This window comes from Artemia franciscana, chromosome 7 (assembly GCF_032884065.1).
Source record: "Artemia franciscana chromosome 7, ASM3288406v1, whole genome shotgun sequence".
In the NCBI taxonomy this organism is placed as follows: Eukaryota; Metazoa; Arthropoda; class Branchiopoda; order Anostraca; family Artemiidae; genus Artemia; species Artemia franciscana.
In genome coordinates this window covers 63,702,366-63,727,002 of record NC_088869.1, presented here as the reverse complement: position 1 = coordinate 63,727,002, position 24,637 = coordinate 63,702,366, and the positions used below count along the sequence as shown (strand labels likewise).

The 24,637-nt window shown below is 36.3% G+C and overlaps 2 protein-coding genes across 5 annotated transcripts in view; one reads left to right on the top strand and one right to left on the bottom strand.

Moving 5' to 3' along the window:
• Positions 1-22,899, bottom strand: part of LOC136029589 (uncharacterized) — a 61,460-nt gene extending 38,561 nt beyond the window's left edge. Inside the window, exon 1 of the mRNA XM_065708084.1 lies at positions 22,507-22,899. Within this exon, the coding sequence (XP_065564156.1) occupies positions 22,507-22,895 (389 nt within the window). The 5' untranslated portion in view covers positions 22,896-22,899. The remainder of the gene's footprint in view (positions 1-22,506) is intronic.
• LOC136029590 (baculoviral IAP repeat-containing protein 6-like) overlaps positions 1-24,637 on the top strand; it is a 397,865-nt gene that overhangs the window by 54,840 nt on the left and 318,388 nt on the right. For 2 of the 4 annotated variants that reach the window (XM_065708088.1, XM_065708091.1), the window contains exon 2: positions 11,772-11,900. Coding sequence is in view for 2 of the 4 variants with exons in the window: in XM_065708091.1 (XP_065564163.1) it covers positions 11,891-11,900 (10 nt within the window). In the remaining 2 variants the exon portion in view is untranslated. Of the gene's footprint in view, positions 1-5,961; positions 6,109-11,771; positions 11,901-17,482; positions 17,550-24,637 lie in introns of those variants that run through there. The other 2 variants (XM_065708090.1, XM_065708089.1) reach the window with 2 other exon arrangements.

Sequence of the window (24,637 nt, the reverse complement as noted above, 5' to 3'; positions counted from 1 at the left end):
TCTACTTTTTAAAACAATAAGCAAATTTTTTTAAGAGCGGCTACTGAAATACGGGGGTCGTTTAATTAGAATAGGAAGCTTTTTCAAAAGTGCTAACAGCTTTAGCGTAGAGAGTAAGGTATTGAGGATGGGGCAACCCTTCATATAAAGAATAAATATGCCAAAATTAATATGCAAATTTCACTTCAATTTCTTATACACGGTGAGCCAAATTCAGACCTGCATTAGTTGAAAAAAGTTCAGAAATATAATAAAAAAACTTGTTTTTTTTTACTGAAAGTATGGAGAGACATTAAAATTTAAAACGAACAGAAATTATTCTGTATATGAAAGGGGCTGTCCCTTTCTCAACGTGTCGCTCTTTACTCTGAAGTTTGACTCTTTGTCGCAACTCTTCTTTTTAAAAAAAAAATAAGAAAAAACTTTAGCATAAAAAAGAGAGGCGTTTGAAAGGGGACTGCCCCTTGTCATATGCAGAATAATTTCTGTTCGGTTTAGAATTTTAATGTAACTCTTTAAACTCATTTAAAATTTTTTTTTTTATTTAATCAGAAATAAGGCTCAGCAACTCTTTTAGCTTGAGTTCTAATTCCAAACACCACAGAAGATACTTTGATTTTGACTTTCAGATTTTATAGGGGGATTGCAGTCTGGGGATTGCTAGAAGGTATATTAATTGTACTCGTGGCTTGGTTTCAATTGATTCCTGAAATCAGCCCTATTCCAAATTCAACGATATTCTAACTTTTTGCAGATGAAATTCGTTATATTGTGCTGTGAGACCAGGAAAACAGGATATTGGGGCAGTATTGCGTCAATTTTACAGTGTTGAATATGCTCTAAATTTTTTTTTTTTTTTAATAATTTGACCTTTTCTCAAAATCTTAGCACTCACCTTCAAATGTGGTAGATAGGTGTAAACCTGACAATTAGAGAAACCCTTGATGGTCAGGCTTTTTTTTCAATTTTACTTTATGCTATAATCACTAGTCATGATAAATGCGTATAACTTATTAGTAATTATTTTGCTTCATTGGTAACATTTTTGTTGATTTCTTTACTTACTAAAATAATGCAAATATGTATATATTTAAGGAACAGGTAACACCCTTAATCAAGATTGTAAAAAAACTAAAATTCCCGAACATTTTGGCTTTAAGTATTAAAGTCTTTATCGATATTAAAAAAAAACGAACAAAAGCTACACAAAACGGGCAAATCACACTAGAAGATAACAAAGAAGAATTGTAAACGCTTTATAAATAGAAAAAAAATGAAATAATACGTCTGGTAAATCGGTACAAAACTCTAAAGAAAATCATTACGGACCGAAAGAATGAGCGATTCTTCTAAAAAAAAAGTCCCAACAAAGTGAAATGATCTTCCTCCAATGCATCTCCCATGACCTAGGTCATTAATTTACAGTTTGTTGAAATTAAGAGTGACATTAAGACGTTTTGAAATATGCTGATACAAATATTACTCCATTTTTTCGTTAATTCTTCGCTGAAATCACGAAAAATTTCCATTGTTACTTATATAAAAACGTTTTAATAATATTTGTGAATGAACACTTAGTTTGGTAAGAGCCTTGGTAAGAGCGCTAAGAGCCTTAAAAGGGCTGGTATGTGTAGAAATTGGAATGGAGATTACACTGCCTCATCTGTGTTAACTTACAACGTCGTGGGTGAACAACGTTCAAAATTTAGGAGCGTCGTTCTTCTTTAACAACCATCAGTCTTATAGTTGTTGGCTATGGACTGGTACTGTTGTGTAAAATTAAATAAAAAAGCAAGGTTTTTAGATGAAAGTAAGGAGCGACATTAAAACTTAAAACGAACAGAAATTACTCCGTATATGAAAGGGGCTTTTCCTTCTCAACGCCCCGCTCTTTACGCTAAAGTTTGACTCTTTCTCTTAACTCTACATTTTAAAACAGTAAAAAACTCTAGCGTAAAGAGCGGGGCGTTGAGAAGGAAAAGCCCCTTTCATATACGGAGTAATTTTTATTTGTTTTACGTTTTAATGTCGCTCCTTACTTTCATCTAAAAAACTTGTTTTTTTATTTAATTTCTGAACGTTTTTGAATCAATGCATGTTTTGATTTCTGCTCTCGGCAGAGGAATAATTAAAACGAAATTTTTATGTCTATTTTGTGTGGATAAATGGCTTTCTCATAAGAGCGGGGAGGAAGCCTAGTTGCCCTCCGATTTTCGGTTAATTAAAATGGCAACTAGAACTTTTAATTTTTTGCGAATCTTTTTATAAGTAAAAGATATATGTAACTTTTAAATTAGCTTACGTAAAGAACTTTTGTATTCTCATGTTTTTATTACATATATGAGGGGCTTCGCCCCCTCGTCAGTACCTCGCTCTTTACACTAAAGCTTAAATTTTGTCCCAATTCATTAAGAATGACCCCTGAATCACAAAAGCCGCAGAATAAATAGTTGAAATTACTAAAAATACTTTAGCGTAAAGAGCGTGGTATTAGGAGGAGGTGAGCCCCTCATATGGGTAATAATTTCTGTTCGTTTTAAGTTTTAATGCTGCTGCTTACTTCCAGCTAAAAAAAACTTTTTCATATTTATTTTTTCATTGTTTTTTTTAAGTAATGCTAGTAAATCCTGCGCTCCCTTCATGGAAATTTTCTTCCACCATGAAAAATCCTCAATGGAAAGTTCCCCCAGCATATCCCCCTCTTCTCAACCCCTGCCTCCAACCAAAAAATCCTCCTGAAAACGCCTGTACACTTCCCAATAACCATTACTATATGTAAGAACTGGTCAAAGTTTTGAACTTGTAACCCCTCCCACGGGGACTATGGGGGTGTAAGTCGTCCCCAAAGATATAGTTATAAGGTTTTTGACTACGCTGAATAAAATGACAATCTCAGAATTTTGATCCGTTGACTTTGGGAAAATAATTAGCGTGGGAGGGGGCCTAGGTGCCCTACAATTTTTTGGTCACTTAAAAAGCGCACTAGAACTTTTCATTTCTGTTAGAATGAGCCCTCTCGTAACATTCTAGGACAACTGGGTTGATACGATCACCCCTGGGGAAAAAAATACAACAAAAAAAAACAAATAAACAGGCATCCGTGACCTGCCTTCTGGCAAAAAAAATCCACATTTTTGTAGATAGGAGCTTGAAACTTCTACAGTAGGTTTCTCTGATACGCTGAATCTGATGGTGTGATTTTCGTTAAGATTATATGAGTTTTAGGGGGTGTTTCTCCCTATTTTCTAAAATAACGTAAATTTTCTCAGGCTCGTAACTTTTGATGAGTAAGACTAAACTTGATGAAACTTATATATTTAAAATCAGCATTAAATTACGATTCTTTTGATGTAGCTCTTGGTACCAAAATGCAATTTTTTAGAGTTTTGGTTACTATTGAGCCGGGTCGCTCCTTACAGTTCGTTACAGTTTCCTTTCTTTCTTTTTTTTCCTTCAGTTCGTTACCACGAACTGTTTGATTTAAAAGAGTTCATATGTTACAAAATAAAGTTGTTCGTGTTTTAGAAGACGTGTTTTTGCGTGACATTTAAAAATACTAATTTGAGTTATTTTATAATGCTTAAAATTTTAAATGTTTACAAGTTTAGAGCTTATGAACTTGGTATTTTTGTTCATCAGTGTTTGAATCGTTATTAGCAGCTGTGCTCTGGGGAAATTTGTAGGATGAACTATTTGTATCATTATTGGGGAACTAGGAATTCTCTAGGGATGTGTCTGAGGCTCTTGAGATCTCAACGAGGATCTTAATTTCCCTGTTTTGCGGGATCACATGTTTGGAATCATCTCCTAGACAATATACAGCTAGCGTAAAATGTTAGCCCGTTCAAAATTAGGTTGAAATGTTACCCTCTGGAAATTTATTTAACATTTCGTTTGAAAATCATTTATATTTATTAATTTTGCTATATTTTTTTTCAGTTTTGCTATTTTGACTTATATGATGAAAGAACAGTTTTGCTAATGAGTTAATTCTCTTCTCTTGTCCTAATCCAAAAGTTAATATATATAGCGACAAAGACCACACTGCCTTTCCTTAACAAACACACCTAGAAACAACAGGGAAATTTTTCTCAAGACAGTTGAATTCCACTGTCAAATTTCCATGTTGTTTCTAAGTGTGTTTGTTTACAATACTGAACAGAAGTTCCCTCAATTAATGAGACTTCCCCCTCGCCCAAAATAGACTATTTGCTGTTTTTTTATATTGTGACTTTGGTTTTGCAGGTAGAAATTTCCTAAAAATTACACTTCAAGAGAGATGAAGAAACTGCTGCTCTGTTTGGATAGCTGTAGTAACTCTAATAAATTTTATTTTTCCCTTGATACAGAATAACAAAGAATTGGCTATTTAAAGAATTTAAGAATTATAAAGATAAAAGTAAATCGCCCAGAAAAAGGAAGTAAAAACAAAATCGCATTGAATCCCGTTCAGTTCATCAGTCGGATCAAGCTTTTATCCCCTGACTGCTTCTCATTCTGCCTAGAATAGTCTGTTCAAGTCAGTGAAAAAGTATCTTCTTGGTGGTGTCTTCAGAAAATTTTTTCAAAAATCTCTGATTTCTACATATTTTTTTTCTCCGATTTGGGTAATTTCTTTTAATACCACCATGTGGTTGATGTCTCTGGCCCAAATGGAAATTTTGTATGGTTATTACATGTTGCTTATGGGATTTAGCTCCGGCTTGGTATTTGGCGGATAGTCAGTGAAAGGTGGCTATTTGTCATTTTCTTGTTTTTTTTCGTATCTCTATATTCCCGATCGTAGAGCCTTGGAAGAGCCGTATGATAGTATTTGTGCTTTTATCATCTATTATTATTATCGTTATTATTATATCTGAATAAATTTCCGTTTAATCAACATAGAAGCAAGTGAGATCAGACGAATCACCCTATTAAACCAACGAAACAAGCAGAGAACTTCTAATTTTTTTGTTATTATTATCAGGTGATTCGCTAAGACACTTGCGTGTCTTCTTATTTCCGTGATTTCTTATATTTGTTGGTGTATACGAGGCTCAATGTGTCGAAAGGACACCAATGAGATTGAAAACTGCTTTGTATTAAAAGGATTCTATTGAACTGTTTTATTTTGAATGCAGAGGAAGCACTATGCAAAGAACCCTTATCAAGTTGTCCGTTCCCCTTTGGTAACGAATCCCCGACATCGCCCCTATTTTTTTTATTGTATTTTGAGACTCCGTAGTTATAGAATCTGAGCTGCTGAATGGAAACGAGAGGAAGGAGAACTGATAGAAGTGGAAACTCAAGTTAGCCTTTGAGTAAGACCCAATCAAAGGCATCTATAATTGCCGACCTCCACCTTTGAATCTGGCTCATAGGGCTTACAAAATTTGTATTGTATCTTGAAGATTCCATCACTCTCGGTCGCAAAATGTGAGGTCACTATTTGTTGAGCATCCATGGCCCCATGATTCCTAATCATATAATTTGAGGTAATGAAATAAGAAGTAAAGGACGTCTGGAGGTTCTTTCTAGATTACGCTGTTTTATGTGTGTGCCTTTATTAAGGAGCTACATTGAAAAAATAACATTGAAATCGAATCATAAATAGGTTTCATGTAAATGGTAAATCTTATTGTGTCACAATTTGTAGGGGAGGGGGCAGAAGGAGGGTTAGCCCATTATAATTTCCGGAATATCAGGATAAATTTTTAAGCCATTAAAAAGTTAAAGTGGATGGTGAATTAGATCCCATCTCACTCCAACTTAAGGGATAGGTAGGGTATGTTTGCTGTTTCAGCTCCCTTTAGGCTTTAATTGGTTTTAATTATATGTTTTTTTTTCCAAGTTGAATTCCTCTAAGGAATATGCTGAAGTGCTGGAGGTCTGATTATCTTTTTGCCTACTATGTTTTTTTTTTTTGTTTAAGAGTTTGACATTGGGCCTAAGAATCAAATTTAAATCCTTTTTTTTCAATAGGCCCTACAGTTGCTTTCATGGCTGACCCAACTAGATTTATCACAGAAGTCAAAAACCAACGAGTGGAAAAACAAGCTAATTACACTTATCAAAGAACAGACTTCCAGTGAGGCCTCTTTGTTAAAGTTGAGTTATAAAGCAGCTTCAGTAAGTTTTATCTAATTTTTAATTAGAGAACAGCCATCTGAAGAAGCAGAGTCAATTGCTTATTTTTGCTTTTTTATGGTAAGAAGTAGTATTGGCAACTTTTGAGTATTTCAGCCTTAATTTCAGAATTAAAAATAAATACTAATTTAGTATAAAAAATAGAACAAAGTCGGGAATTAAGAAAAACCACACAAAAATTGTGCATTTGCGAATTAGAAAGGGTTCTTGAGGTAATTGAAATGTCAAAACATGCCTTATCCTGTCATGCCTAATCCTATATATTTTTATGTCTATATCTTTTCCCTGGGACAGTTATAAAGTCGAGTGTTTCATGTCAAATAAAAAAAAAGATGAAAAAATTGATAGGATTACTTATGTAATATTACATGCTAAGTGTAAAAACATATTTTGAAGTATGTTGGGTTTTAATACATTTAGTGTACGAGAATTACTCGGGATTTTAGAATTTCCTTGTACAGAGGGATTTTTTTTTTCTCTAGATAGAGGGAGCTACCACTTACAGAGAAATTCTCAAATACAAATATTTTTGAAAAGTTGGGTCCAACCCCGCCCTCTCTGTTGATAAAAGTATAAAAGAATGTAAGGTAGGTTTTGATTTTCAAGTAAATTATCACTATATTCTTGAAATCAAACACGAGTAGGAGAAGTTTAGCAAGAGCTGACATTTTTCAATAAATCAGACTCTAGGTTCTTCTTAGGTTATATTTGATAGAACTTCATATTCTGTACACTCTGGCAAATACCAAACGAACTACCTGATGAGAAGTAGGCTCGGCTTTCATCACGTTATCTCGTTTTTCCTTATTTAAATGAAAAGTAAAATTAAAAAAAAAACTCATAGGAATGAATTGACCGTCAAGAAATGGAAATTTTTGACTTAAAGATTTGAACGTCTGGGAAGGCAAGAAAAGTTATTCTACATTATATTCCATAGTAATATGCTATATTAATTAATAAATTATTCATTGAGAACAAAACTATCTATAAACTTAGGACAGTCTACCTGCCAAAATTCTTTCTTGATATTTAATTGTCAGCTCGATAAATTTCGATTTTGTTAACTACTAATGAAACAGAGTGATCTAAAATGAATGTAAAGATCTATGTTAAATCTTAAACTAACTATATCCAATACTAATTGCTGTTGGTTTTGAATTTGAATGTTACTCATTGCTCTCGTTTCAAAATGAAAAAAAATTCATATTTTTGTTTTTGATACCGCATTCAGGGCTACACTAAGTATAAGAAAGGCTAACGCCCCTCCAGCTGCCCATTCATTACACTAAAGTTTAACTTTTGCATAACATTTCGAGAAGAAGTGCTCATTTATTTGTATTTGGCTTTCAAAATAAAAACAAAAATTGTGCATAAGAAGGAAGTTGTCGTTCTTGCCCAACTTCTCGCTCTTAGCACTGGTCGAACTTTTTGACGGAAAGCTCTGATATTGGAAAAGTAACTTTCCACGTTAAAACTTTTGTTTCTGCAATAAAAGCATAGCTGTCATCACTTTCAGAACATCTATTGTATGCTTAATGAAAATTTTTCTCCATGTTTGAATACCCTACAATGAAAAGTTTGAGAGGGTAGACATAAAATTACCCCTTTTGCACACAGACTCCCACAGACTTTCACTTTAATAGCTGATGCGCAATTACGCAATACCCTATATCTTGTAGTTGTTCTAGACAAATCTTCTATATAAGAATTCGATTTTGTCAACTGCTGACAAGTTTCGAGACTAATTTGCTACCGCATCCCTGTTGTGTAAATGGGTAGGTGTTCTATAAAATACAATTCTAGTTGGATTCCAATAACCTTGGACCTTTTTTTGAAATCCAAATATGAATAAATTTGAAATTGCCTTTTTAAGAATTTTCCAATTCTGCTGAATAACACTGTCCTGTGTGGCGGAAAATTTTTTAATTCTATTTTTTCCATAATATATGTCTCTTTTATCTCTCGGGTCACTTTCTGCTGCTCGTCCGCCGGGCTTTAACTGAAAATAGCAAATTTTATAACAAATGTATCATTGAAGAAATCTACCTCGTGACCAAATTGCCATTTTGTTCTTTGTATGATGTTGAAACGAAATTCTTATTTTTTGTAAATAATGCGTGTTTACTTATTGTATTTTATGTTAAATGAATGTACTTCAAATATAGTTTCAGGGTATTTTCTTAGGGGGCATGATTGTTCCTTCATTATTTCTATTTTGATTGTGAAGCTCTTTGCTTGTTTTTTAGTGGTCAGTCGTATCTTTAAAAATGACACCAAAAACAGTGGGCATAACTGCTGCGATGAAAGAAGCAATGGAGAATGGACAAATTCAAGCCATGTCTCATCTATCGTCTCTTTGGTCTCGTTTGGTTAGGTTGTATACTCCACCGAATACCACAAATGGAGATTGGCCATAATTGGCAATAGAAGATGCAGAACCCATCAAAGGTCTTAGAGAAATGGCCCTTGAAGCCAATAGATTGGATTCTTTCTTTGGATAGCCACACATGAACTACAGTTAGTTTTGGTTGACGCTATATCTATATAGTTTAATTGTTGTAGCTGAAAATAAATTCATTTATAACACTTCCATAAATATTGTGTATTATTTGAAATGTGCGTTTTCTTTACATTTACTTTCATGTGAAAGAAGTATCCATTTCTGAGCCCATTTTCTGACATATTTATACAAGATTTAAGTATCACAAGATGTCATTGTACGACAAGATATCATGTACCACAAGATATCATGTAAACCATGGTATTCGGTACAGTTTTTCTTATCAGTCGAAGCGAAGGGTTGTCATGGGAAATGTTATAAGCCGAATTTTTGCTCTTGTGTAAAACTTGTGTAATACATGCCTTCTTGGGACATGGATGGGATATCTCCCTTTGATATAGACAAAACGAAAAATCCAACTCGAATTCGTTAAATTTTGATAACAATTATGACTTCTATTAAAACTCACATGCTTTGAAACCGGGTTAAACCTTCCTGAAAAAAAAAAAACAAAAAAAAATTCAAATACCTTAACAAGGTAAGGGCTATTGGTGATTAAAAGGGAGGACGAAACTAAATGCTTGGAATTCTCAATAACGTCACTAAAAGAAGTAATTACCAAAAATACAGAAAAAAAATCCTTTAAGATAAGGAAATGAGTATCCTTTTTTTATGTCTATTGAGTGAGCCGCTCACAATGTAATGTGTGTAAACAGAGACATGGAAGACATGGATAGTCGATTGGAAGTTAAAATTTTTAGTTCCGTTTTTAAAGCCCGAAAGTTACTGGAGGGCAACTGGCTTCCCCTCGGCTCCTTTTTAGCTTGTTTTTTAGTGGTCAGTCGTATCTTTAAAAATGACACCAAAAACAGTGGGCATAACTGCTGCGATGAAAGAAGCAATGGAGAATGGACAAATTCAAGCCATGTCTCATCTATCGTCTCTTTGGTCTCGTTTGGTTAGGTTGTATACTCCACCGAATACTACAAATGGAGATTGGCCAGAATTAGCAACAGAAGATGCAGAACCCATCAAAGGTCTTGGGGAAATGGCCCTTGAAGCCAATAGATTAGATTCCTTCTTTGGATAGCCACACATGAACTACAGTTAGTTTTGGTTGACGCTATATCTATATAGTTTCATTGTTGTAGCTGAAAATAAGTTCATTTGTAACACTTCCATAAATATTTTGTATTATTTGAAATGTGCGTTTTCTTTAGATTTACTTTCATTTGAAAGAAGTATCCATTCCTGAGCCCATTTTCTGACATTTTTGTACAACATTTAAGTATCACAAGATGTCATTGTACCACAAGATATCATATACCACAAGATATCACGTAAACCATGGTATTCGGTACAGCTTTTCTTATCAGTCGAAGCGAAGGGTTGTCATGGGAAATGTTATAAGCCGAATTTTTGCTCTTGTGTAAAACTTGTGTAATACATGCCCTCTTGGGACATGGATGGGATATCTCCCTTTGAACTCGAATTCGATAAATTTTGATAACAATTATGAGTTCTATTAAAACTCACATGCTTTGAAACTGGGGTAAACCCTCCTGAAAAACAAAAAACTTTTCCAATACCTTAACAAGGTAAGAGCTATTGGTGATTAAAAGGGAGGACGAAACTAAATGCTTGGAATTTTCAATTATGTCACTAAAAGAAGTAATTACCAAAAATACAGAAAAAAATCCTTTAAGATAAGGAAATGAGTATCCTCTTTTTTATGTCTATTGAGTGAGCCGCTCACTGGCAGCTCACATTGTAATGTGTGTAAACAGAGACATGGAAGACATGGATAGTTTGTTTAAAGTTCATTAGCTGGACTTAAGACACGCACCTCATTTGCTTTCTCATTATCTATCTGTACGTATAACATGAACAATTTGGGTCAAGCCATGGGACTAATGTACAACAAAATATTTAAAGGATTAGTCTCTTTGAAATTGGTCCCTCCTCTAACAAAAAGAGCGGGATATTTTTTATTGGCCTGAAACTTAGGTGAAACCTTGTGTTCTCCAGTGCAGAAGGAAAAACTAACAACTGTATTGCTTTCCCTAAAAATGCATCCCAAAAAAGAGTCAGAAAAATGCTAAAAAAAATTCATCCACTTCAAATAGAAAGGGCTATCCTGTAAACTTGAGAGGGGGCTAATTCGATTGGAAGTTAAAATTTTTAGTTCCGTTTTTAAAGCCCAAAAGCTACTGGAGGGCAACTGGCTTCCCCTCGGCTCCTTTTCTGCTTTTCAGTCCTTCTGCAATCCCTCTTATATCTAATCAGAATTTTGAGATATCCTTTTTTTTTAAAAACTTCACAAAATCTAAAAAGTTTGGCTTCGCTGTTGACATCACCCCCACAGCCCTAGTGTTAACCTTTATCTTTCCCTGTTATGATTACCCAACCCCCAGAAACCCGGACAAAAGAATTAAAATTAACTAAAAATATGAAAATAAATGCTAAAGGGCACCAGGAGTCGATAACCTTTGTTGGCTTTGGGTCAAAATCACCCATAATGTTAGTGATATTTTCATTTAAAAAGTTTTTTCCATAGTTAAGATACAAACATCTGCAGACTCTAGCTTTGCTTCATAACATAATCTGAATTATCCGGTATTGCTCAGCACGCTTAAAGAGCTCACACCTTGCTCCCAACCCGACTCTAGATCAATTGTTAGGGTATTTAACGCTTATTATCGCCGGTACGGCTAAAGGTTGCATCTGACATTTTCATGTTCATGTATTTGAGATAGTTGCGAAAGTTGTTCTGAAAGGGAGATTTAGCGGTGTGGATGAAGTAGATGAAGGGACATTTAATTTTTTATTTTTTTTATCTAAAGTGTCCTTCCGATCTATTTCTTTGAAAATAGAGAAGCAAACGGTTTCCACAATTAATTCAAAAGCGTATAAATGTCAGATACGTCTTTTGGGTGTGACACCGACATTATATAGTTTAGCAGAAGAAACAGCCGCTCGTAGATTCTGAAAGTTTCATGTAGTTTTCCATTAGATAGTTTAATATAGCTTCTAACTCTAGCACGCTAGTTCATAAAATAGCCTCATCACAATTAAAATGCTTGGTCACTCAGAATTTTTTTTTTTTTTTTTTTTTTTTTTTTTTTTTTTTTTTTTTTTTTTTTAGGTATGCCTTACGGGAACAAATGTCTCAAGCTGGATTTTATCATCAGCCTACTGATCCTGAAAGTGACAGAGCCCTTTGCTTCATTTGTAATGTTTGTCTAGTGTCTTGGGAACCAAACGATGAACCATGGTTTGTAATTCTTATTTTTTTCGGCTTTATGTTTATTTGGTTTTAACTTACATTAAATACTTTTTAGACTAAACGTTAAACTGCCTTTAATTAAAGTCAAAACTATATTTTTGAGAACTGGTAACTGGCACATTTTCTTATATAAAAATTATAATATTCGGCCATGAAAATGAAAATCAGTGAAAAAACAACTACTAAAATGGAAAAAAAATTCGACAAAACTGCGGTGGAAAGTTAGGTGAATGAAATATATATATATACATATATATATATATATATATATATATATATATATATATATATATATATATATATATATATATATATATATATTAAAAATTAATTAAAATCGAAGATAGACATCTTAATACATTAAACCACATATACTAAAAGGGGGAAAGAAGACAAAGTACAAATTGACCATGTATAGCTCCAGCAATATTTTTATGCCTGAATATTACGTAGACATACAACTATTGTCAGACGTACCAGTGAATACTTTTTTTTATGTAGATGATAAGTATGATGACAAAAGAAGCTTCTTCGTGGACAGGGTTATAACTTCTTGACAAAAAGCCCTGTATTCTACAGCTGGGTGCTGGCTTTTAACGTGTGTCAGAATAGCAAAGAATTTCACATGTAAGTGGGAACTACATAAAAGCGAATTATTTATTTATTTATCTGAAAACCCGCCATGCAAAAGCAAAAATATGGAGCAGTAAAAGAAAACAAAATAATAAAACAATAAAGACAACAATTAAACGCTTCGCAAAATACAAGGCAAACAGATAATACGGAAGTAACCGAATTAAAAACAAAAAAAAAGAAGCAAAAACCTTCAAAAACTTTGACATACTATATATGTTGCAGAATAATAGCGTTTTTACAATCTTACAAGAAATTAAACAAAAAAACTAGATTTTTTAATTAAAAGTAAGATTGGACTTTAAAACCTAAAACCGAACAGAAATTACTCCGTATATGAAAGGGGCTGTTCCCTTATCAACACCCCGCTCTTTACTCTAAATTTTGACTCTTTCTGTCAACTCTACTTTTTAAAATAGTAAAACAAAATTAGCGTAAAGAGTGGGGTGTTGAGGAGGGAACAGCCCCTTTTATATTAACTTTTGTCTGTTTTGAGTTTTAAAGTCGCTCCTTACTTTCAGTTAAAAAAGCTTTTTTTTGTTTAATTTCTGAACGTTTTTGAATTAATCCATCTTTTCATTTTTGCGCTTGCATATTTAAAAATTTGCATATTAATTTATTTTTTGGGCTAAATTGCTCTCTCATAGTTTTGATCGGACAATTTTGAGAAAAAAGGAGCGGCAGAGGAGGCCTAGTTACCTTCCAATTTTTTCGTTACCTAAAAAAACAACTACAACTTTAAATTTTTTCCGAACGTTTTTATTAGTAAAAATACATGTAAATTACGAATTAATTTACGTAATGAACTTCTATACTCGTTCATTTTTACCACGTTTATGAGGGGGTCTTCCCCTCTTCAATACCTCGCTCTTTACACTAAAGCTTAAATTTTGTCGCAATTCCTTAAGAATGACCCCTGTATCACAAAGGTCATAGAATAAATATTTAAAGTTGCGTAAAGAGCGAGGTATTAGGAGGAGGTGAACCCTCACATGCGTAATAATTTCTGTTCGTTTTAAGTTTTAAAGCTGCTCCTTACTTTCAGTTGAAAAATCTTTTTCATGTTTATTTTTTCATTTTTTTTAAATGCCAGATAAACAGGCGTCCCCTTCATGGAAATTCTCTTCCCCAATGACAAATTCCTCCATGGAAAGTTCCCCCCACTTAACCCTCCCCCCAACTAAAAAAAAACCCTGAAAACGTCTGTACACTTCCGAATAATCACTACTATATGTAAACACTGCTCAAAGTTTGTAACTTACAGCCCCTCCCATGGGGACTGTGGGGGAGTAAGTCGTCCCCAAAGACATAGTTATTAGGTTTTTCTACTATTCTGAATATCATGGCTATCTTAGAATTTTGATCCGGTGACTTTCGGGAAAAATTAGCGTGGGAGGGGGCCTAGGTGCCCTCCAATTTTTTTTCACTTCGAAAGGGCACTAGAAATTTCAATTTCCGTTACAATAAGCCCTCTTGCGATATTCTAGGACCACTGGGTCGATACGGTTACCCCTGAGAAAAACAAACAACTGAAAAACAAAACAAAAAACAAATGAACACGCATCCGTGGTCTGTCTTGTAGAAAAAAAAATACAAAATTCCACATTTTTGTAGGTAGGCTCTTGAAATTTCTATTGTAGGGTTCTCTGATACGCTGAATGCGATGGTGTGATTTTCGATGGTGTTTAGATTCTGTCACTTTTAAGGGGTGTTCCCCCCTATTTTCCAACGGCAAATTTTCTCAGGCTCTTGACTTTTGATGGGTAAGACAAAAATTGGTAAAACTTATGTATTTAAATTCATTATTATAATGCAATTCTTGTTTTGTAACTATTGGTGTCAAAATTCCTTTTTTAAGTCTCAGTTACTATTGAGTCGGGTCGCTCATTACTACGGTTCGTTACCACGAACTGTTTGATCTATTAATACAAAATATTGAAAACCCCGTCTCAATTAAACACACACAATACGGAACATACGAAAAAGAAAAACACAATCATCACTGCCAAAGAATGTGAGACCAATAGTTTAAACTCCTATCTATTTTTCTGTTACGTTACGCAATCCGTTTGCCAACAGCAACCTCTAGGTCAGTAACCTTGAATTTCGCAATAGCGAGTGAATGTCTTTACCACGGGGGTAGATGAAGCAGATACTTAGAATAGCAAAAGATCGGGGATCGGATTTTACTCTTGCAGTTTTAGTTTCCAGAAGGTTGCGGTGTACAGAATATGGTTAAAAGCTACAGCATTATATAGACTTGCTAGAATCCGATCGGTTGAATCGAAGTTTAAAAGATACAATGAAAGCGTTAGCTGCTGAAATTCTACGACTGATTTGTTCCAGAAGAAGTTTTCGGGTGTGTGATAGAAGAAGGAATGGGCAGACCTAGAAACATAAGGTTATCTGTAGGCTGAACAGAGCTAGATCCAAGCGTGTTAGAAGGGGCAGGGGAATCTGTTTCCAGTTAAACAGGACAATATCAGATTTGGAGGGGTTAAATTCAAGCCCAACTTTTTTATATTCAAGGATTCCAAAAATTTCAGTGATACGTTGAAGAGTACGACTAAGGTTTAGGATGTCATCAGCATTGCATATCAAGGAAAGGTTTACATAAGATAGGATCACTGACAGTGGGCACGGATCTTGTGCTTCCAGCGCATAGTTTTAATTAGGCCGGGAGAGGTCATAGCTCCTTGACAGGCCTCTTTCTTGACTGGTATTAGTTGTCTTCGTGGAATCGGGGGCATGCCTTTATCTGGGGGTACTTTCAAGTGGATACGTAGTCTTGAATATAAATCTCGAAGAGAACGAATAATGGCCATATTCAATTCACGTTTACCGGTTTTCAGAATCATCGCTGTATGGATAAGAGAGTCGAATGCACGTCTGACATCATATCCTCCACAACAAGGCTTTCTCCAGACGACTCCGTATCAATCAGGGCATTTGTAATAGCCGTTAAAGCGTCGGTACACCCGGTAACTTGCTTAAATCCAAATGGTTGTGAAGGGGCATAGCAAATTTTCCAGTTCCCTAATAAATAGTAGCCCAAAGAGCTTGCAAAGGGATATAGCTACAGTATTAGGGAGGAATGATGTACAGTGGACTTCGGATGTCCCTTTTTTAGATATAGGAGTCAGATCTCCGATGCAAAAAAGAAGAAAGACGATAGCCTCAGTGAAAATCATCTGCATAAGCAGGGAAGTTTGAGACGTAAGAAGTTTTCCCCCGTAGTTCAAATGAAAACGCACTAACATGGTCAATACCTGATGAACGTTTCCATCTTAATTTTTGAATGGCCTCTTCGACCAAACGGGTACTGACCCCAAAATCTTCATCGGGTTCAGCATCCAGAAACTGATTAGGAAATACTTCATAAGATTGCTCTATGATAGGATCAGGGGAAGAAAACTCGGATTCTTAATATGCATACCAATCAGCGTCTGGTATATCAGCTGAGCGTGGTGACGAAGGAGGGGATACTGAAGAGGAGACAAATTTAAATACCATATTTCGATCTTGTCTTACATGGGCAAAATAGCTATAAATAAGATCGCTACGATGCTAAGCGAGAATTTTGGAAAACTTCCGCTTCGTAGAGACAACCAAAACTTTGCTTGTCCACATGAAGTGCAAATATCTGGATTTATGAATCATCCAGGGAATATTCTTTTGAAGACAAGTTGCATGGGGACAGCTTGTTTTTCGGCGAAACGGAGTGCAGGACGTATTTCAGCTCAAAATATATCAAGACAAAACAGGACCTTATTCTTAGGCAATTGGAGTGAGTTCTGGAGGAGGTGAAATGGAACATTAATTTTACGTAGAATCCAGTTGACGGACTCGTTGAATTAAAGTTGGTAATTTTTTGACCACGACGATACTGCCCCGCTGAGTAATCACGTGCTATTAGCACATTTAGAGAAACCAAAGTTGGCGCACCGATAGAGCAAGTTATAGGTAAATGGTCAGAAAACTGTATTGGCGGTTAGAGTTTACGATACAGTATTGTGGTCCAAGTTAAAGGTTCACAAAGACGTGTGAATATATCTAAAATTGGAAATTTTATCTAATACACGTAAAAAATTACTAAATAAACCATTAACTAAGGTAGCACGTGGAGACGCCTGAGAATCTGGTTCAGACAAATTACAATTAAAGTCTCCGGCTATTAACATAAGGTAAACCTAGACACCGGATTTTTTTCGTACAAAAGAACCTAACTTTTTACTCGATAAAACAAATAATCGCTCTGACTGATTGTTGGAGTAATCAGTGGGTAAATACACACTAATATAAACACAGGAGTCCACTCTCACGGCTAAGTAATGATAATTTATTTCGAACAAGTTAGAACGGTCAAACACTTGTCTTAGACATCTGTGGGAACACCGCTTTAAGGAGGGGCTATTATATATCTGCAATTAATCAAAAAAATTATTCTAATTCTAACTTGTTTCTAAACTTGTTTGTAATGTTATCTTCAATATTTGGAGGGTTTAGAGTACGTGGAAAGTGTGGCCATTTTTTTTTTTTGCAAATAGTCTGCGAAGAAAGTGTAGCAGAATTGTGTTATCCTATTTTCAAAGCTTTATGTTAGTGCCTTTTAAAAGGGTTGTGCCTTTCGTGACTACATTACAAGGAATATAAGAAATTTTAAAGGGACCATCGAACAATTACGAAATCTTTTTTTTTGGAACTTTTTTTTCTTTTTTTTTGAGTTGTCGAAAATAATTCTTAAGAGAGTAAGAAGTCCACCAGTTTGGTCTTGTACTTTTACGAAAAGTTATTTCTAGGTCTAAGCATGAAAGGCATGCGCAAAACTGTCCCTACTTTGGTGGACTTGGTACTCCAAATGTTCCGTTAAGTGTGACTATGGCTACAGACTAAGCTGTTCAACATGGACATAGTGGTGAAGACATTACTTGTAAGGAGGGAATTATAGCTACTGGGACGGAAAGAGGCTCAGTTGTTGTGTGGAATATTAACAAGCATCTAAAGGTATCATGAAATTTTTCTTTTATTACCATTTCAAAATTTAGATTTCAGTTTTACTTTATGACAAGCCAATTTTTGTAAGAAGTAAACTTTGATAATAAAATGCAGCGAAAAATTATAATGTATTTTTATAATTTTAATTTATTTTTCGAATCGAAATTAGTGAAATTGATTCTTTTATATAACTAATTTAAAAAAACTTTTTCCACAAGACAAGTTTCTTTCAAAAAAATGAAGAGCTTTATTAAGCCAAGAATGAGCAAAAATAAAGTCAAATAATCTTCCAAGCCTAAAACTACCACAAATTACAATCAGTAAATAAGCAAAACTCAAATCGAACAGAAATTACAATAAATAGCCGAGTCAAATTCAAAACCAGCAAAAATTAACATGAGTTGGTCTGATAAGCCCTATGTAATCTCAAGACCGGAATACAATTTATGCTTTGCTGAAAATAAAAATCCTGGATTGTCAGATGAATTGAAAAATACTGAAATGTTTTCGTTAAGGTTTTGATAATTTTACATTTATTAATGTAAGAAAGTCGAAAACATTTCAAACATATTTTGTTTTCAGTGAAGCGCAAATAACGCAAATACGAGGTGTATGTGTGGGAGGGAGGGGGTATCCACCCTCTGATCACTTTGAATCTTAAAATGGGCACTAGAACTTCTGATTACCAATCCAATGAGGCCCCTCCGAAGCCTACACGATTACCCTTTCTATATATACCTTATATGCCCCCAACGTATAACTTACAACCCTTGCCCTGAAGGCTCAAAATTTTAATTGGATGGGTTTTGGGAAATGGTGGGCGTGGGAGGAAGATCAGTTTATCTCCAGTCACTTTTGACTATTAAAAGGGTATTAGCCCTTTCTATTTCAATTAAATAAGCTCTTTTCGAAGTTTCTACGACAACAAATTGCCATTAAAAAATTTCTATCGGATGCATTTCGGGAAAATACGAGGTGACAGTGTGGGGGGGGGGGGGGTATCCACCCTCTAATCATTCTGAATATCAAAAATGGTATTAAAAATTCTGATTAACGATCAAATGAGCCCCTTCCGAAGTTTATACAATCACTGTTTTTATATAAGCCTGCCCTATATGTTTCTATATGAATACCTGTTTCTGTATAAATACCCCAAGGGCATAAGTTACAACCCTTGTCCTGAGGGCTCTGGATGATTGTTCATCCTCAAAGACATGATTTCCGGATCTTGAAACTACGTTGAACAAAATGGCTGCTTCAATTTTTTTTATTAAACGTGTTTGGAGAAATTGTGGGCGTCGGAGGGGGTTTCAGTTGCCCTTCAATCACTTTCGACGATTATTCGATCATTTCCAATTGATCGAGCCCTTTTCGAAGTTTCTACGACAATTTGTTCGATACGAAGTGCCTTGGTCTAAACATATAAATAATTAACAATAAATTGTGTCCACATTGCTCTTTACTTTGGCAGCACTATTTTGCTGCCTATGATTTAGCAGCATCATTCTGCACCTTATAATATGTCGTGACGACATTACACTTTTCTGAATTTTGTAGTCTATGAGAGATGAGTAAATTGTTTTCTGATGAGGTTGTTGGGAAAGAATGGTAGTGTGTAGCTAAATAAATAAATAAATAACTTTATTCCTCACACCTCTTAATACAAAATTTCTATACAACTGACACCTTTTTAAAAGAAAAATGTTATGGCAGGGCGAAGAGCGGATCGACTGCGGCACGATTTCCATTTAAAGTCGTCCTACGATAAAAGTCTCAAGATATGGTATGTTTATGTTTAGGCTGTTGGAGAAGGCTTCCAGGGATTTCATCTTTTCTACTGGGAATGGTAGTTTGTTCCAGATCCTGATGACCCGGGGTATGAACGAATGATGGTAAGAATTAGATCTTGCAATGTTCATTTTCACGGGCTCCAATTGCAGACTGTGCCATCTTATGTTGCTTTGGGGAAGTTTTTGAACAAGCTTGTCTTTTACGTTCCCAAAATTCTCATGAACTATCTTGAAGAGGGTTTTTAAGTCTAAGATCGTATTTCTTGTCTCAAGTTTATGGAGAGTGAGCCTTCTTAGAGCTTCGTCATACGGAAGGTTTCTGAATCCTTGAAGTCCTTTTACAAAGTGTTTCTGGACCCGTTCTATTTTGTCAATATCCTTTTTGAGATATGGCGACCAGATGACAGTGGCGTATTCAAGCTGTGGCCTGACGTAGCTTGTGAATGCTGATATCTTTGAGTGATTGTCAAGGTATCATAGGGATTGATTGAGTAGCCAGAGAGTATTTGACGCTTCACGCACAACCAGGCCAATATGCTTTTCTGGTTTGAGGTCCAAGCTCAGAATTACACCTAGGTCCTTTTCACAGGTAGATTTCCCCAGTAGGCCTCATCCTCTGTGTCATGTAATATTTATTATTATGTGTATTGTGTCATATAATGTCATTGTATTAAAATAACAAAAATTATTATAAAAATTATTCTAAAAAAAATTATTGTAGTTTAGTGACTTTTCGGTCATCTTGTGAAACAATCACTGACAGTAATTTAATAACAAAAACAATTATTTAAAAAAAACTGATGTGTGTTAGTGATTTTCCATTGACAAACCTGTTAATTGACAAAATTATTACTTAAAAACTTATTAAAGGATTATTAAAAGGGATTACTTAAGGATTATATAAAAGTTGAAAGTCTGGAAAGAAAGAAAAGGGTGAATTAATACTTAGTTTTGCTGAAAGCCTGAAAGGATTACTTAAAAACAATTATTAAAAAAAAACCTATTGTGTGTTACTGACTTCCCAGTGGTCTTCTTTGCTCTTCTTGTTTTTTTTCTTTCTCCTCTTCTTTTGCTGCCCTTCCTGAGTGGCAGAAAGTCGCTTTGCCACAGCCTCAAAACCTTTACTACATTCTGCAATCTTCAATTGTTTGGTCTTCTTGCTACTTGTTCCTGCCACTTGATGAAAAATTACCGACAGCTCTTGGCTCGACATTGATTCATCATCGCTGCTAAAAATTTCCTGAATTTCCTTCCATCGCTGCAGATTTCTTTTGTTCAGCTTTTTGTCCCACCAAGGTGTCTGTTTCAAAGGTGGACTGCGTGCTTCTTCTGACATCTCCTCCATTGTATGTGAGTGTGTTTCTATGTGTATGAGTGTATGGCTCTGTGTCTGTGGCTGTGTGTGTGCTTGTGTTTGTGTCCATTTGAGGCTCCTCACTCCTTACTTCTTCTTGTGTCTCGTCCATTGCTAAATCCATCAAGGCTTATCTCTTTCGCTTCCTGGGCTTCTCGGGTAGGAGGAACATCTGCTCATAGCCCTCATTGAACTGACCAGGTCTGACTCCGTAGTCAAAGCACAACTCTTCTCCCGCCGTGATGTCTCGTGTCGCAACGAGAAAAGGTCTTTTCAGACCATCAACCACCAACGCCTTGGACTTCAGATTCGGGCCATCCTCATTTGCCTTATGGTTTACAAGGCGTCCGAAACATTGCTGATGGGGATGGCAAGCGCAAGCCTCTTCTCTTGCATCTATCGTAACATCTTGGTCAACTGTCAAAAAGTAATTGCTTCCATCATCCTCTCCAAGTAGTGACCGAAAGAGTCTGTTTGCCTCGATGGTAGCCATCCTTTTCCCGTGAATCTCAACCACTACTTGATTTTTGTAGAACGGGATTGTCGCATAAACGCCTTGTCCAGCTCCTTTGTTGAGGCTCTGGGCTACGGTCATTCCCGGCCAGGACTGATTAAGGACACATTGAGTCAGATAGTCATCTACCAATGGCTCAGAAGGAAAGAGTTTTGGGATCCTGAACCTGCTGTAAGTCTGCTGGACCTCTTCCAGAGACGGCACGGTGTCTTGGTATCCTAGCCGACGAATTGCCATCTGTAAGCTAGCTTCTGTGAGGGCCTCAGTGAGATCTGCTCCTATTCCACGCTTCTCCTTTAAGGATCTCCTCAGCTCGAGCCTGTTTGAGCTGTTTCCTGTAGAGATCCTTAACAGACTTCAATATGGCTGTGTTTTTTATCTCTGGATTGATTCTTCTTATCAATTTCATAGAAGCCGTCTTCAACTTGGCCCTTCCGTCTATTGGCTGTTCCTCCAGAACACGGTTGAAAGCCTGGAAAGAAAGAAAAGGGTCAATTAATACTTAGTTTAGTTGAAAGCCTGAAAAGAAAAGAGGAAATAGACAAGAGGAAATAGACATTTAGATTTAATATACAGTTAGATTTAATATATTTACAATATAGAGGTATAGATTCTAGCAAACGACAGGCCCGAAAACCTGTTAATTGACAAAAGTATCACTTAAAAGCTTAGTAAAGGATTATTAAAAGGGATTACTTAAGGATTATATAAAAGTCGAAAGTCTGGAAAGAAAGAAAAGGGTCAATTAATACTTAGTTTCGTTGAAAGCCTGAAAAGGATTACTTAAAATCTTATTAAAGAATTATTAAAAAGGATTGCTTGAGGATTATATAAAATGATGAAGACTGTTTAAGAAATCTATATCACATAATTTTAAGGTATACTTACTGCCTTGGCCACCCTTTTCCTGGTTGCCTCATCCATGCATGAAGCAACCTCTTCGTCGTCCGTGCCCCAATTTTTTCCGAAGCAGAACATTTTTAAGCTTCTTGAGTACACTTTTCCATGATGGCTCTGCTTGCAGCAATCCGGCGGAACTCATAAGCTTCGTACACATTCTTTGATGTAATTTCTGAATGGCACAGGTACTCAAGCATCATACCCCTGTCCCCCTTTGACAGGTTGGTCGCATTCCTGCTAATAGTCGCGATTAAGTGGCGTATCGTGGTCTGATTTGGAACACGAACACCCGGCCTCATACTGTCTGGGAAAATTTTCTCTAGGAACCTCCGCAATGTTGCGCTTGTGTTTAGTATCTTCTGTCCTGATATCGATAAAAGGAATTGTTCTGGTTCTGGCATGTCTGGCTTTATCAAAGCAGGTCGAACGAACGATAGGTAATTCCTAAAAATGACTTCTTCGCGGACACTGAGTGCAACACCAGCGGACTTAATGCTAGCGGTCTTATGTTTTTCAACCAGCATGACGAACATATTTTGCTCCTCCACAAACCGCCGGTTCAAAAACTCCGTCACCGTCATATTCTCTGGACCTCCAGGCCGGTGACCAAACATAAAGTAAACCAAAAAGCAGAGGTATGCAGTTAGGTTTGTGTGGTCCTCTTCAACCAGCCGATTTCTTGTTAGACGCGTGATCACAGGGGCCATGAACTTCTCCACGCCAGCTTTCAGCTTCTGGTAGTCCTCCGTAGTGAAAGAGTTTGGATTGAAAGTCCGCTGGAGTTCTCGGTGCCTCATCTCCGCCGTTTCAAGTGATTTTTGCTTCCTATCCAAGAAGCTTAACGCCGACATGACGGAGTTAACTTGGGCTATATTCAGCTCTGGCGGTGCATCACTACCACGGGATGTGATATATTTGACAAACCTGTAATAGCCCTGAACATATTTGTTTCTGCTGCTTCCTTGCATTCCACAGTCTGCAAGCTTTGAGAAGAACAGCTCCACTCTTTCGGCAGAGTGGAAATTCTTCCAATTATACTTTGTGCCCTCTAAAATAAAGTATACAATCTTTTGGGCGCACCCAAAAGGATTCCTATACTTTTTGGTACTCCCATCTCCACATTGCGCCGACTATTTCTGAAATTTGCTCATCAAGTCAATCCCGTAGGCCATCTTCTTCGCCTCCTCTGCTGTTTTGACATTTTTGGTGTAGATGTCATACAGCCCGTGTTTCTGCATCTTTTTCCTGACATCAGATGTCCAATTCCAATCCTTCTTGTAGTATTCACTTTGCAGCTCCGATTTTTCCTCCTCCTCCTCCGAATATTCGTCCTCAGGGATCTCTGGATCGTAGAGGGTTCCCCTCTCGTCGCTATCCACAACATCTTCGGGGTCTGACTCTTCTGAGACTCTTCTCCGATGGAATTGAGAGGACAGCCTTGATGGCTTACCGGAGAAAAGATCTGTTTCCAAGACAGGTGGTGATTGCTGTGGTAGCGCCGATGTTGATGGCCCTGCCAGGTGTGCTGTGTGTGTGTGTGTGTTTGTGTGTGTGTGTGTGCATGTGCCTTCAGGAGTGGCTGGTCTGGGGGCAGGTACAGTCACTGGCCTGGTGTCATCGAATTAAAGTGCGCGGTCCGACAGATTTAGAGGGTCAAAGTATATTCCGGTCATAGCCGACAAAGCCTTGCAGAAACCGTGCAATGTTTTTGTTTCTTCCACCAAGCTGCTCACTTGCGACGCTAAAAAATATGTTTTGTTCTGCGACCTCTCTGCAAGCTCATCCTTGGCCAATTCGTGCATTGCCTTCGCTTCTTTGACTGACCAAAATTCTCCATTGGGATTCTTGCTACAGGTTCCTTTCTTCGCCAAAAAGTGCTTGTCCAATCAAACAGTTCGTGGTAACGAACTGTAGTAAGGAGCGATCCGGCTCAATAATAACCAAAACTCTAAAAAATTGAATTTTGATATCAATAGCTACCTCAAAAGAATTGCATTTTAATGCTGATTTTAAATATATAAGTTTCATCAAGTTTAGTCTTAGCCATCAACAGTTACGAGCCTGAGAAAATTTGCCTTATTTAGGAAAATAGGGGGAAACACCCCCTAAAAGTCGTAGGATCTTAACGAAAATGACACCATCAGATTCAGCGTATTAGAGAACCCTACTGTAGAAGTTTCAAGCTCCTATCTACAAAAATGTGGAATTTTGCATTTTTTGCCAGAAGACAAATCACGGGTGCGTGTTTATTTGTTTGTTTTTTTTTTCTTTTTTTTTCCCAGGGGTCATCGTATCGACCAAGTGGTCCTAGAATGTCGTAAGAGGGCTCATTCTAACGGAAATGAAAAGTTCTAGTGCCCTTTTTAAGTGACCAAAAAAATTGGAGGGCATCTAGGCCCCCTCCCACGCTCATTTTTTCCCAAAGTCAACGGATCAAAGTTTTGAGATAGCCATTTTGTTCAGCATAGCCGAAAATCATAATAACTATGTATTTGGGGATGACTTACTCCCCCACAGTCCCTGGGGGAGGGGCTGCAAG